General features: G+C 38.7%; 2 protein-coding genes across 2 annotated transcripts in view; both read left to right on the plus strand.

The window, feature by feature from the left end:
• DYNC2LI1 (dynein cytoplasmic 2 light intermediate chain 1) overlaps positions 1–13,044 on the plus strand; it is a 39,424-nt gene that overhangs the window by 9,428 nt on the left and 16,952 nt on the right. The window contains exons 3-5 of the mRNA XM_006056804.3: positions 4,285–4,319; positions 5,538–5,607; positions 7,714–7,802. Of these exons, the coding sequence (XP_006056866.1) occupies positions 4,285–4,319; positions 5,538–5,607; positions 7,714–7,802 (194 nt within the window). The remainder of the gene's footprint in view (positions 1–4,284; positions 4,320–5,537; positions 5,608–7,713; positions 7,803–13,044) is intronic.
• On the plus strand, positions 2,341–2,861 carry LOC102409985 (60S ribosomal protein L22-like 1). Its single transcript, XM_025260945.3, has one exon. It carries the CDS (start codon positions 2,369–2,371, stop codon positions 2,735–2,737), a length of 369 nt encoding a protein of 122 aa, XP_025116730.1. The 5' UTR covers positions 2,341–2,368; the 3' UTR covers positions 2,738–2,861.

Raw genomic sequence — 13,044 nt, forward strand, 5'->3', positions numbered from 1 at the left:
TCTTCGCGACCTCATGGACCACAGCATGCCAGGCTTCCCTCTCCATCACCAACTCCTGGAGTTTACTCAAACTCATCTCCACTGAGTTGGTGATGCCATCCAACCATCTCATCCTCTGTTGTCCCCTTCTCCTCCTGCTTTCAATCTTTCCCAGCATCAGGGTCTTTTCAGATGAGTCAGTTCTTTGCATCAGGTGGCCAAAGTATTGGAGTTTCAGCTTCAACATCATTCCTTCCAATGAACAGTCAGAACTGATTGCCTTTAGGGTGGACTGGTTGGATCTCCTTGCAGTCCAAGGGACTCTCAAGAGTCTTCTCCAACACCACAGTTCAAAGCCATCAATTCTTCGGCACTCAGCTTTCCTTATAGTCCAACTCTCACATCCATATATGACCACTGGAAAAACAATAGCCTTGACTAGACAGACCTTTGTTGGCAAAGTAATGTCTCTGCTTTTTAATATGCTGTGTAGGTTGGTCATAACTTTTCTTCCAAGAAGCAAGCATCTTTTAATTTCATGGCTGCAGTCACCATCTGCAGTGATTTTGGAGCCCCCCAAAATAAAGTCTGACACTGTTTCCACTGTTTTCCCATCTATTTCCCATGAAGTGATAGAACCGGACGCCATGATCTTCGTTTTCTGAATGTTGAGCTTTAAGCCAACTTTTTCACTCTCCTCTTTCACTTTCATCAAGAGGCTCTTTAGTTCTTCTTCACTTTCTGCCATAAGGGTGGTGTCATCTGCGTATCTGAAGTTATTGATATTTCTCCTGGCAATCTTGATTCCAGCTTGTACTTCATCCAGCCCAGCGTTTCTCATGATGTACTCTGCATATAAGTTAAATGAGCAGGGTGACAATATACAGCCTTGACATACTCCTTTTTCTATTTGGAACCAGTCTGTTGTTCCATGTCCAGTTCTAACTGTTGCTTCCTGACCTGCATACAGATTTCTCAAGAGACAGGTCAGGTTCTCTGGTATTCCCATCTCTTTCAGAATTTTCCACAGTTTATTGTGATCCACACAGTCAAAGGCTTTGGCATAGTCAATAAAGCAGAAATAGATGCTTTTCTGGAACTCTCTTGCTTTTTCCATGATCCAGCGGATGCTGGCAATTTGATCTCTGGTTGCTCTGCCTTTTCTAAAACCAGCTTGAACATCAGGAAGTTCACGGTTCATGTATTGCTGAAGCCTGGCTTGGAGAATTTTGAGCATTACTTTACTAGTGTGTGAGATGAGTGCAATTGTGCAGTAGTTTGAGCATTCTTTGGCATTGCCTTTCTTTGGGATTGGAATGAAAACTGACCTTTTCCAGTCCTGTGGCCCCTGCTGAGTTTTCCAAATTTGCTGGCATATTGAGTGCAACACTTTCACAGCATCATCTTTTAGGATTTGGAATAGCTCAACTGGAATTCCATCACCTCCACTAGCTTTGTTCATAGTGATGCTTCCTAAGGCCCATTTGACTTCATATTCCAGGATGTCTGGCTCTAGGTCAGTGATCACACCATCGTGATTATCTGGGTCGTGAAGATCTTTTTTGTACAGTTCTTCTGTGTATTCTTGCCATCTCTTCTTAATATCTTCTGCTTCTGTTAGGTCCATACCATTTCTGTCCTTTATTGAGCCCATCTTTGCATGAAATGTTCCCTTGGTATTTCTAATTTTCTTGAAGAGAGCTCTAGTCTTACCCATTTTATTGTTTTCGTCTGTTTCGTTATATTGATCACTGAGGAAGGCTTTCTTATCTCTCCATGCTATTCTTTGGAACTCTGCATTCAAATGGGTATATCTTTCCTTTCCTCCTTTGCTTTTTGCTTCTCTTCTTTTCACAGCTATTTGTAAGGCCTCCTCAGACAGCCATTTTGCTTTTTTGCATTTCTTTTTCTTGGGGATGGTCTTGATCCCTGTCTCCTGTACAATGTCACAAACTTCCGCCCATAGTTCATCAGGCACTCTATCAGATCTAGTCCCTTAAATCTATTTCTCACTTCCACTGTATAATTGTTAAGGGATTTGATTTAGGTCAGTATGTCTATTCCTACATTATACTTGTGATCTGCATGTTATTCATTATATTGATGGTCATAATTTAGTCAGTCCCCTATTTGGAAAATTTAGATTGTTTCTGATCTTTCACTTTGATATAACACCTACCAATAAATATCTTTCAATTATGTATTTTAGTGCTCTTCCAATGATTTATTTATAAATCTTACTACCAAAAAAGTCATTCAGTTTAATCATAGCCCAGATGTAATTTGGAGTCACAATTTATCTTTTTGAGGGTAAGTATTGTAGGTTCCCTGGCTTTAAAAAACACATATATAGTGAAATAGCTCTCTCATCGCGCGGCAAGCCTTCAAGATGGTGCTGAAGAAAGACAAGAAGCCTAAGAAGTCAACCTGGAAGTTTAATTTGGATCTTACTCATCCAGTAGAAGATGGAATTTTTGATTCTGGAAATTTTGAACAGTTTCTGCGGGAGAAGGTTAAAGTGAATGGAAAAACTGGAAATCTTGGGAATGTCGTTCACATTGAACGCTTCAAGAATAAAATCATAGTCGTTTCTGAGAAACAGTTCTCTAAAAGGTATTTGAAGTACCTTACCAAGAAATACCTTAAAAAGAACAATCTTTGTGATTGGCTTCGTGTGGTTGCATCTGACAAGGAGACTTATGAGCTTCGTTACTTCCAGATTAGTCAAGATGAAGATGAATCTGAGTCTGAGGACTAGATGATGCCATCCTTCACAGGGCTTTGCTTGCTAATAAAACTAATTAAGCATACAAAAGAAAGAAACATCTTGAAATGGACCTTTAGCTTATCAGTGAATAAAAAACATTACTCTGTATGTTAAACATTCATCTTTATTTAAGTGTATGCTGTTTATATAGTGCTGGCTTTCCTTTAATACTTTTTTATATTTTTATTGGAGTGTAGTTGATTTACAATGTTGTGTTAGTTTCAGGTATATAGCAAAGTGAATGAGTTATACATAGATATCCACTCGTTCTTTTGTCATATAGACCATTACAGAGTATTGAGTAGAGTTCCCTGTGCTGTACAGTTTTTTAGTTATATGCTAAGTTGCTTCAGTTGTGTCCAACTATCTGCAAACCCACTGACTGTAGCCCGCCAGTCTCCTCTGTCCATGGGATTCTCCAGGCAAGAATACTGGAGTGGGTTGCCATTTCCTACTCTTACCTGTTTTATGTATAGTAGTGTGTACATGCCAGTGTCAATCTCCCAATGTATCCTTCTCCCCTGTATCCTCTGGTAATCATAAGTTTGCTGCATCTGACTTCCATTTTGTAAATAAGCCTTTGTCCACTTCCCCCCCACCCCAAATATTTTGTATAAGCAATATTTAAATAGCTTAGAGCTAGTGGAATTTCAGGATTTATCTAATGTACTGGTTTTACAGATGTCCTCAAGTTATATAGCAAAAACACAATTGGGTGTAACTAATAAAATATATAGATTTGATCAACAGTCAAAAAAAAAACAAACACATATATAGTGAAATAATCTGTGTTTTTGGTAGTCCAGACTTTTCTAAACTGCTTTCTTGAATCCTAAAGGTCTCCTTTGGTAAACTTTCCCTGCTGCTCTTTTATTTATATTCCTGTAAAAGATTGTCTTAAAAAGGTAAAGCTTCACTGTTTAAAAAAAAAAACAGTGACTTAAACCACTAGATCAGTCCCTGGCTCAGATGTGAGGTTAAGTTTCATGATTAGTGGCTGAGATGGGACCAGAACCTCTATTTCCTGACTCCTAAAAAGAAATTTAAAGTACATCTTCTAGAAATAAGACAAACCAAAAAAAGTATTCTAACCGATATCTGGATTGCTTACTTGGAATATGTCTTCAACATGTCCTATATTTGTGTGTTATCCTTTTTTATTTCCACTTCAACAAATTGGAATTAAAACATTTTAGAAGACACTAATCATCAGCTTAACCAGTAATTAGCATTAACGAGTAGAGAGAAAATTTAAGACAGCTGCCAAGTTGACCACTAAAATGAGGTTTGATTTTCTAGTATTTGTCATCTGTGGTACTTTATAATTATAATAATAGCAGTGTAGTTACACTCTGATGGAAAGTTGACAGTTAACTTTTTCCACTTATCAAACTTAGGAGCAATTCTGAAAGTTTCTAGTTTCCAGGTAATTTATCATTCAAGTGATTAAAAGCTATTTTGGGCCACAATTATGAACAATAATAAAATTTTACATGTGGATGACATTAACACAGTATTCTTTCTTTTTGAATTTCTAGGGAAAGACTACTATTATTCTAAGGTGTCTTGACAGGTAAGTGTTATATTAAACTTTAGAATACATTTTTGCTTATTCTTATTGTAAGGCTGCTGCTGCTGCTGCTAAGTCGCTTCAGTCATGTCCGACTCTGTGCGATCCCATAGACAGCAGCCCACCAGGCTCGCCCGTCCCTGGGATTCTCCAGGCAAGAACACTGGAGTGGGTTGCCATTTCCCTCTCCAATGGGTGAAAGTGAAAAGTGAAAGTGAAGTCGCTCAGTCGTGTCCTACTCTTAGCGACCCCATGGACTGCAGCCCACCAGGCTCTTTCATCCATGGGATTTGCAAGTTAGAATATAAAAGACATATTTCCATTTTGTGACCTAAACAAAATATTCTAATTCTTATGAATCCATATTATGGCTTTTACAGTCTTCCTTTAAAGATGAAACCAACAATAAGCAGAAAAAAACTGTATAGGATTAATAATGGATTTCCTTATTTGAGGGAAGAAATTAGCATAATTACTCAATATGTAATAGATAGTACTTACTTGTTTTGGCTATGCTAGTCTGCTATTTAAACTTTTTAATTTTATCTAGTTCATGATCGTTTGAACATTATAATCTTTGAATTGCTCATGGGTATGCTTCTGAAGCACATTATTGGTCATCAAACTGTACATGTTGCCATTTGTTTTATGTACTTCTTAGCCTTCTTTACCATGGAAGCATGCCAGCAGGTTACGGTAGTTACCATGTTTCAGGAAGTTTTGGTAAGGAAAGTCTTGTTGGTTTGCAGCTCTCGTTAGCTAAATGATGCCCAGGTTTGAGCTATGATTTTGGTTGAGAACTGTAATAAAAAATCTTTTATTGATGTCTCCATTAAATTGAAAGTCATTACGTTCCCAGCTCCTCACATTGAGGCTGAGCATAAACCTATTGTCTTTGCTTCCCTCGTGGCCTGGATGCAGAGAGCGTATGCCCTGACACAGCCACCAACACTGCCAGCTCCTTCTCTGCTCCCCGAATGGTGTCACTAGGCGCTGCCACTAAATGCAAGTGCCATTACTCACCTCTGCAGTTGCTACTAAAGTCTGTTAAGATGCTTTTTTGAAGGCTTATTTAATTTTTGTATAAATTCTTAATCATTTTTATCTCAATGTGTTACACACAGCGTAAGTTCTCTGCTAATAAAGTTCTTAAGAAGCAAAAATAAGGTAAGATGATAGCTTAAGAAAATGATGGTAATAATACTTATCTTCACTGTACAGGGATGAGCCACCAAAACCAACCTTAGCTTTGGAATATACGTATGGAAGAAGAACAAAAGGACATAACATTGTGAGTGTCTTTTTGGTGATGTTGCTCTACACGTGTATGGAGAAGTAAGGATGCTGACATTGTTTTACATTTTCCATCTTTTCCACAATCAATAAACATATCCGGGAGTACACTTCCTAGCTATGTAATACTTTTAAAGTCAAATGCAACTCAGCACAGAGGAAGCCACCCAAACTGTGAAAATATTTTGGCCTTCTCATTTGTTATGTCTTAAGATGCTTGAATAGGATTACTCTGTAACTTCAGTGTACAGGCTTTGGGCATATTTTCTTCTTTCAAATGAGAATAACATTGTGAGTTATCTTGTCTCCTGAAAAAAATCTGCTAAAAATATACATTTGACCTGTTGGATATTTATGAAAATATACTGCTTAAAATCCAAATTATTAGCATTTTTACAAATACATCTTAAAGTTGGTAATCCTATTTGAGACCACAGGCTCTAACTGGCCACAATCCTATTTTCACTTGTGTTGGTTTATCTATAGAGGATAGTTAGAAATTGTTCAGGATAGAGGGAGAACTTATAGTGTATGTTAGGAGAATAAAAAATTCTAAGTAAAATTCTCTTTTGGTGTTCCCATAAGGAAGAGGTCATTTCTTAAATAAAGTTCGGTGTATGGAGAACAATCTAGAATAAAGAAGGTCCCATATCTCCCATAACTCCCATAACACAGGCAAATTTTTATAGGTTGATCCAGTCTAAGTGTTTGATCATTAGACAGTGTATAGAGAGTTTAAATTGTCTGTTGCTGCTTCCTGGTTTCACCAGTGCAACTTGGTTATTAAAACCATGAAATTGAAAAGAAAAAACAATATATTGAGATGTGGGAGAACTTTGTTTTTGTGAATCACATAAATTTTTGCATGGGTGATAAGCCTAGAAGTAGCCTTGTCCTTGTTGTGGGAGAGTCTGAGTCAACTTTCATAAGCTTAACTTTTGAGAAAAGCTCTAAAAGCTTTTCTTCATCCAGTTGTGAATCAAGGGAGATTGTCCATTGAAAACTTATTTCTCCCCCCAAACATTAGAGATTCAAATACCAACTGCAAAACAGTTTCAATGCTTGAGATGATAACCTGTCAAAAAGCAAAATATATTTATCTAAAACTGCCGTAATGACCATTTGCCTCTTCCAAGTTCTTGGTATTGGGTACATGAAAACTCATGTGGTTTGTTTTTCACCTGCTTGTTTCTGCTAAACTTTATGCTATCAAGTTGGGCTTTTCTGTATTCATTCTAGAAGATTCACATCTTTCTCAGATTGAAGGTCTCCTAAGAGTTCTAAATGGAGGAACTTTATCAGCTCCTCACACAATCATATCTTGAAGGCTCTCAGTATCTGGCCAGAAGGAGAAATGCCATCAGCTAGCCAGCAATCTAGGACAGTTGTCATGGAACAGATGGTCTTTTTTCCAAGCTACTGGGCTACTGCCCAGCACTTTTAGTCCCCCTATAGTTTGAGTTCTCTGAAAAGGGAAGCAGTTGCAGAGAGTCCGTGTCCCCCACCTACCTCTTGTATTGCCAGTGCCAGCCTGTCACTGTCCCCAGGGATGTCAGGCCCAGACCAGCTGCTTATACTTCTGCCCAGTTGATCCTGATCTGCAGGTCGGACTCCTGTCTGTTCTCCCCGTTTCCTCTGGTCTTGTCTTTATGTCTGATTTATTGTGTGAGCTTCTGTCTTCTCCCTCAATTAGGATGTTTTCCCGTTCAGTTGTTTTGTTTCTACCTAAAATTATAACTGTTTTCACAAAGATAATTCCAAATGTGTTCAATTTGTTAATTTCTAATGTGAGTGTTGGCTACCTGTGATATTTACAGAGTTGGGGTGCTGTTTAATGTCTTCTATTAAATTAGGGTAGAATCAGGGCATTTAGTACCCATGTATATTCTTAATGTTTCATCTTTGTTCTTTGGAATAGATGTTTTAGTGTATTTTGAGGGATGGGATCAATAAAGGAGAAAATTTTGACTGCCACAAATGGTCTTGAGGACTGTAATATCTTGTATCCATAATTATTACTGGCTGGTGCTAATGAACTATAAGAACTATTTAAAATGTAAAAACATCAAAGAATATTAATATGAAAAAAACCTGTTTTTTTCAGCCAAAAGATATTGCTCACTTTTGGGAGCTAGGTGGAGGAACATCTTTACTGGATTTAATCAGCATCCCAATCACAAGTGACAGCTTACGGTAAGTGGGGTCAGTGAGGAATAGCGGTTAGTAAGTATCCAGTGGAGGCCACAGGATGAACATGAGTTTTTTGTGAATCAGAATTTGCGGGGACAGTTTTATGTTGCTGAAGGTTTACCTTAACTTCCTTTCTATGTGCCTAAACTGTAGTGCTCTCAGAGATTTTAAAAGAACCAAGGTTCTGGTTCCAAATCGGGAAAAGAATACGTCAAGGCTGTATATTGTCACCCCACTTATTTAACTTATATGCAGAGTACATCATGAGAAACGCTGGACTGGATGAAGCACAAGCTTGGAATCAAGATTGTTGGGAGAAATATCAATAGGGAGAAATAACCTCAGATATGCAGATGACACCACAAGTGAAGAAGAAGAGCCTCTTGATGTGAGTGAAAGAGTTGGCTTAAAACTCAACTCTTAGAAAACTAAGATCGTGGCATCTGGTCCCATCACTTCATGGCAAATAGATAGGGAAACAGTGGAAACAGTGACAGACTGTTTTTCAGGGCTCCAAAATCACTCAGATGGTGACTGCAGCCATGAAGTTAAAAGACGCTTGCTCCTTGGAAGGAAAGTTATGACCAACCTACACAGCATATTAAAAAGCAGAGACATTACTTTGCCAACAAAGGTCTGTCTAGTCAAAGCTATGGTATTTCCAATAGTCATATATGAATGTGAGAGTTGGACTATAAAGAAAGCTGAGTGCCAAAGAATTGGTGCTTTTGAACTGTGGTGTTGGAGAAGACTCTTGAGAGTCCCTTGGACTGCAAGGAGATCCAACCAGTCCACCCTAAAGGCAATCAGTTCTGACTGTTCATTGGAAGGAATGATGTTGAAGCTGAAACGCCTATATTTTGGCCACCTGATGCAAAGAACTGACTCATCTGAAAAGACCCTGATGCTGGGAAAGATTGAAGGTGGGAGAAGAAGAGGACGACAGAGGATGAGATGGTTGGATGGCATCATCTACTCAATGGACATGAGTTTGAGTAAACTCTGGGAGTTGGTGATGGACAGGGATGCCTGGCATGCTGCAGTCTGTGGGGTCACAAAGAGTCGGATATGACTGAGCGACTGAACTGAACTGAACTGAAGGTTCTGGCCTGTGCTGAAATGAGATAGTTGGCATCCGACTAGTAATATATTTTGCAAGCCTACAAACAAACAAAATATGTCAAATAACACTTGGGCAATATATTCACTTGGCAAAAAAAAATACTTCAAAAAATAAATTTGAAAACTCAATTCTTTTTAATACCCATCCAAGCATGAGCTAATTCAGCCCCTGAGTTTTTCCTGCAACTAGATATTATGTTTCCTTTAAATTTAACTGGCTTCTTTGGTGGCTCAGGTGCCTGCAATACAGGAGACTTGGATTCAGTCCCTGGGTCAGGAAGATCCCCTGGAGAAGGGAATGGCTACCCACTCCAGTATTCTTTCTTGCCTGGAGAATTCCATGGACAGAGGAACCTGGCAGGCTACAATCCGTGGGGTCACAAAGAGTCAGACATGACTGAGTGACTAACACACACTTGAATTTAATACTAATGTTAATATCACTGAGGGGCTTCCCAGGTGGTGCTTGTGGTAAAGAACCCACCTGCCAGTGTAGGAGACACAAGAGACACGGATTAGATCCCTGGGTCAAGAAAATCCCCTGGAGAAGGGCATGCAACCCACTCCGGTATTCTCGCCTGGAGAATCCCCATGGACAGGGTAGCCTGGAGGGCTACAGCTCATAGAGTCACAAAGAGTTGGACACAACTGAAGCGACTTAGCACGCACACACACCAGTAAAGCCTCATGCAATGAAAGTTTGTGAGTTAGAAGAGGAAGAAGTGTCTGTTTGCTGACCTTAAAGAAAAAGAACCTGGGGGAAAACCTCAAGCTCTTTGGTGGTGTTTTCCTGAGAATGATTCCCACATGTTGGCCAAATCAGATGTGGAAAATTGTGACATTTCTCACAATGTTCCTGGGAACCCATCTTAGCCAAAGAAAACAGAATTAAAAGATCTGAAATATCTTACTGTTGTCAGAGTTTAAAACAGACCATTGCTGCTGGACCAGATACAAAGGGCTTGACAATAATTTGTCAAATTTCAACCATTAAGATCTTGAGAATTTTTTCTTGTTAACAGGATAATTGTTTTTCCGTAATTAGCTAGTAATGTTGGCTTTCTTTGTCCAGTGATTTTTTTTTTCTTTTAAAGAAATAAAATTTAGTGTCTTTTGCTTATCACAAAAATCTTTTATGATCATAAGGAAAACTTGGAAAAATAGTGAAACATACATGAAAAGTAAAAGCATCTGTGATCACATGAAAAAAAGGACTATTCTCAACATACGGAGGTATTTCTTTCAGTGTTTTCAGGGTTGTCAATATACTTTGTACAGGTATGAGATATTGTGTATACACATTTAGATCTTGCTTTTTCACTTAAAACCACCATTTCCCCTGACATTATTTTTTTAGAATCATGGGATTTTACAGCTGTGTAGTTCTCATTTGTCCTCCTTTAACAGAGAAATAATTGAAGCTGCCTGGGAATTAGGGCAACTCATGGTGGTGTGGCTGAGAGGAGATGACAGGGGCGGGGAGCAGCTGAAGGAACAAGAGCTGCCGGCCAGCCTGGCCTGAGGCAGACAGGAGTAAAAAGGCTGGGAGCAGCTCTTCCCAGTTCTGGCCCTGTTTTCACATCACCTTTCTGTATTACCTCACTTCCTTCTCTAGACCTTATGGGCTTGTAGAAATTCTGGTTTCTGCAGGAAGCCAAATCTTTCCACAGTTTCTTCACTGCCTCGCTTTGTGAGTTCCTGGTCTTCTTTCCATGGAATCCCAGAGCAGCTGGAGCCTGCCTTAGGAGAGAAGAGGGGTCAGGGTGATGATGAACAGAGGGCAGGGGCACCACAGGCCTGGGTCCAAAGCAGCTTGCTGAGTGCTTGACGAATTCATGGAAAACATTTCACTCCTCATTAGTCGCAAATCTCAGAGTGTTTTGTGACTGGAATTAATTCGACATGTAATTTCCTTGAGTTGGACAGAGCCCAGCCACCTTACCAAATGCTGTTAGATACTGTTTTTCTTTAAAATGACTGTTCATAGAATAATTATAGATGCATTGAACATTTCCATAGACCTTAGATAATTGGTAAGAGAGCATTTCCTGTGGTCCACTTCCCTGTTTTCAGAGGTAGTGTTTTATAAAAAAATTTTTTAGCTGTCATTTGCTATGAAGGCAAAAGTAACACAAGTATTTACAATGCAGTGGAAACATAAATTTTAACCTTAGAAAAAAGTTGAATAATCCATTTTCCCTTTGGTTAAAACAAAGTTATTTTCATTTGGAAAAAATGATACACTTTATATATATTTTACCACAGTAAAAAAAAAAAAGCTAAATCATGGTCTTTTTTTTTTTTTTAACATTAATCATGCTAAAACTCTGAAAATAAAATTAGTTTCCTTTATATATATACACACACACACACATTATAATTAAGAAAAGCTGTTTCTGAGCTTATTCAAATGAAAGATATGGTTAGCTAGACAATTTAATGGCATAATAACTTTATAGAAAATCTTAGGTAATGTCTAAAAAGACTACTTTCTGGATTTAGACCTATAGTATAGAATTTAGCTATTGTTTTGCTTTACACAAAATAGCTGATTTGCTCAAACTAAACAAAATAATAGTTGTTGTTTAGTCACTAATTTGTCCAACTCTTCTGCGACCCCATGGACTGCAGCCCGCCAGGCACCTCTTTCCATGGGATTTCCCAGGCAAGAATACTGGAGTGGGTTGCCATTTCCTTCTCCAGGGGATCTTCCCGGCCCAGGGATTGAACCTGCATCTCCTGCCTTGACAGGCGGATTCTTTAGCACTGAGTCACCAGGAAAGCCCAGATAACTTGACTATTTTATGGCCAGCATATATTATAATTCCTTGCTATTTCTGCTAGCAGAATGTTTGCTCTGTTGATCAAAGATATATTGGCCCATGATTATGGCTGTTCAGACTTATTACAACCATTCTCTGTAATACTTTTAGATTTATGTTTGTTTTTTATTGTAAAATAACATAAGATTCACCATTTTAGCCATTTTTAAGTGTGCAGTTGAGTGACATTCAGTATTATTCACATTGTTTTGGTACCATCACCACCACCACCCCTCTCCAGAGCGTTTCATCGTCCCAGATTGAACCTGTACCCATTAAACAATAACTTCCTACTTCCCCCTCTTCCAACCCTTGGTAAGTACCATTCTAGTTTCTGTCTCTATGATTTGACTACTCTCACTACCTCATGTAAATAAAATCATCCTTTTGGGTCTAGTTTATTTCACTCAGCATAATGTCTTCAAGATTCATCCATGTTGTAACATATGTCAAAATTTCCTTCCTTTTTAAGGCTGAACAATATTTCATTGTATTCATTTACCACATTTTGTTTAGCTGTTAACCCATTGATGAACATTTGGGTCATTTCCACTCTTGCAATTGTGAATAACGCTGCTATGGACATTGGTATACAAATACCTGTTTGAGTCCCTGATGTCAAAACACCCAGAAGTGGAATTGCTGGATCCTCCTATAATTTTTTGAGGAACAACTGTACTGCTTTCCACATTGTCTACTCTGGTGTTTTATATTCCCATTGGCAATGCCCCAGGGTTTCAATTTCTCTCTATTCTTTCCAACACTTATTATTTTCTGGATTTTTTAAATTTTTTATTGTAGCTATCCTAATGGGCAAGAAGTGGTATCTCATTGTGGTTTTGATTTGCATATCTCTAATGATAATACACGGAGAAGGCAATGGCACCCCACTCCAGTACTCTTGCCTGGAAAATCCGTGGACAAAGAAGGCTGGTAGGCTGCAGTCCATGGGGTTGCTAAGAGTCGGGAACGACTGAGCGACTCCACTTTCACTTTTCACTTTCATGCATTGGAGAAGGAAATGGCAACCCACTCCAGTGTTCTTGCCTGGAGAACCCCAGGGATGGGGAAGCCTGGTGGGCTGCCGTCTCTGGGGTCGCACAGAGTCGGACACTACTGAAGTGACTTAGCAGCAGCAGCACAGCAATGATAATACAGGACATCTTTTCCTGTGTTTATTGGCCATATGTATGTCTTTAAATACAGAAATATGTATATGAGTTCTTTGCCCATTTTTAAATTGGGTTGTTTGTTGTTGCTGAGTTTAGAGTTATGTTTGATATACATGAACATGAGCATGT

Source organism: Bubalus bubalis, chromosome 12 (assembly GCF_019923935.1).
Source record: "Bubalus bubalis isolate 160015118507 breed Murrah chromosome 12, NDDB_SH_1, whole genome shotgun sequence".
In the NCBI taxonomy this organism is placed as follows: Eukaryota; Metazoa; Chordata; class Mammalia; order Artiodactyla; family Bovidae; genus Bubalus; species Bubalus bubalis.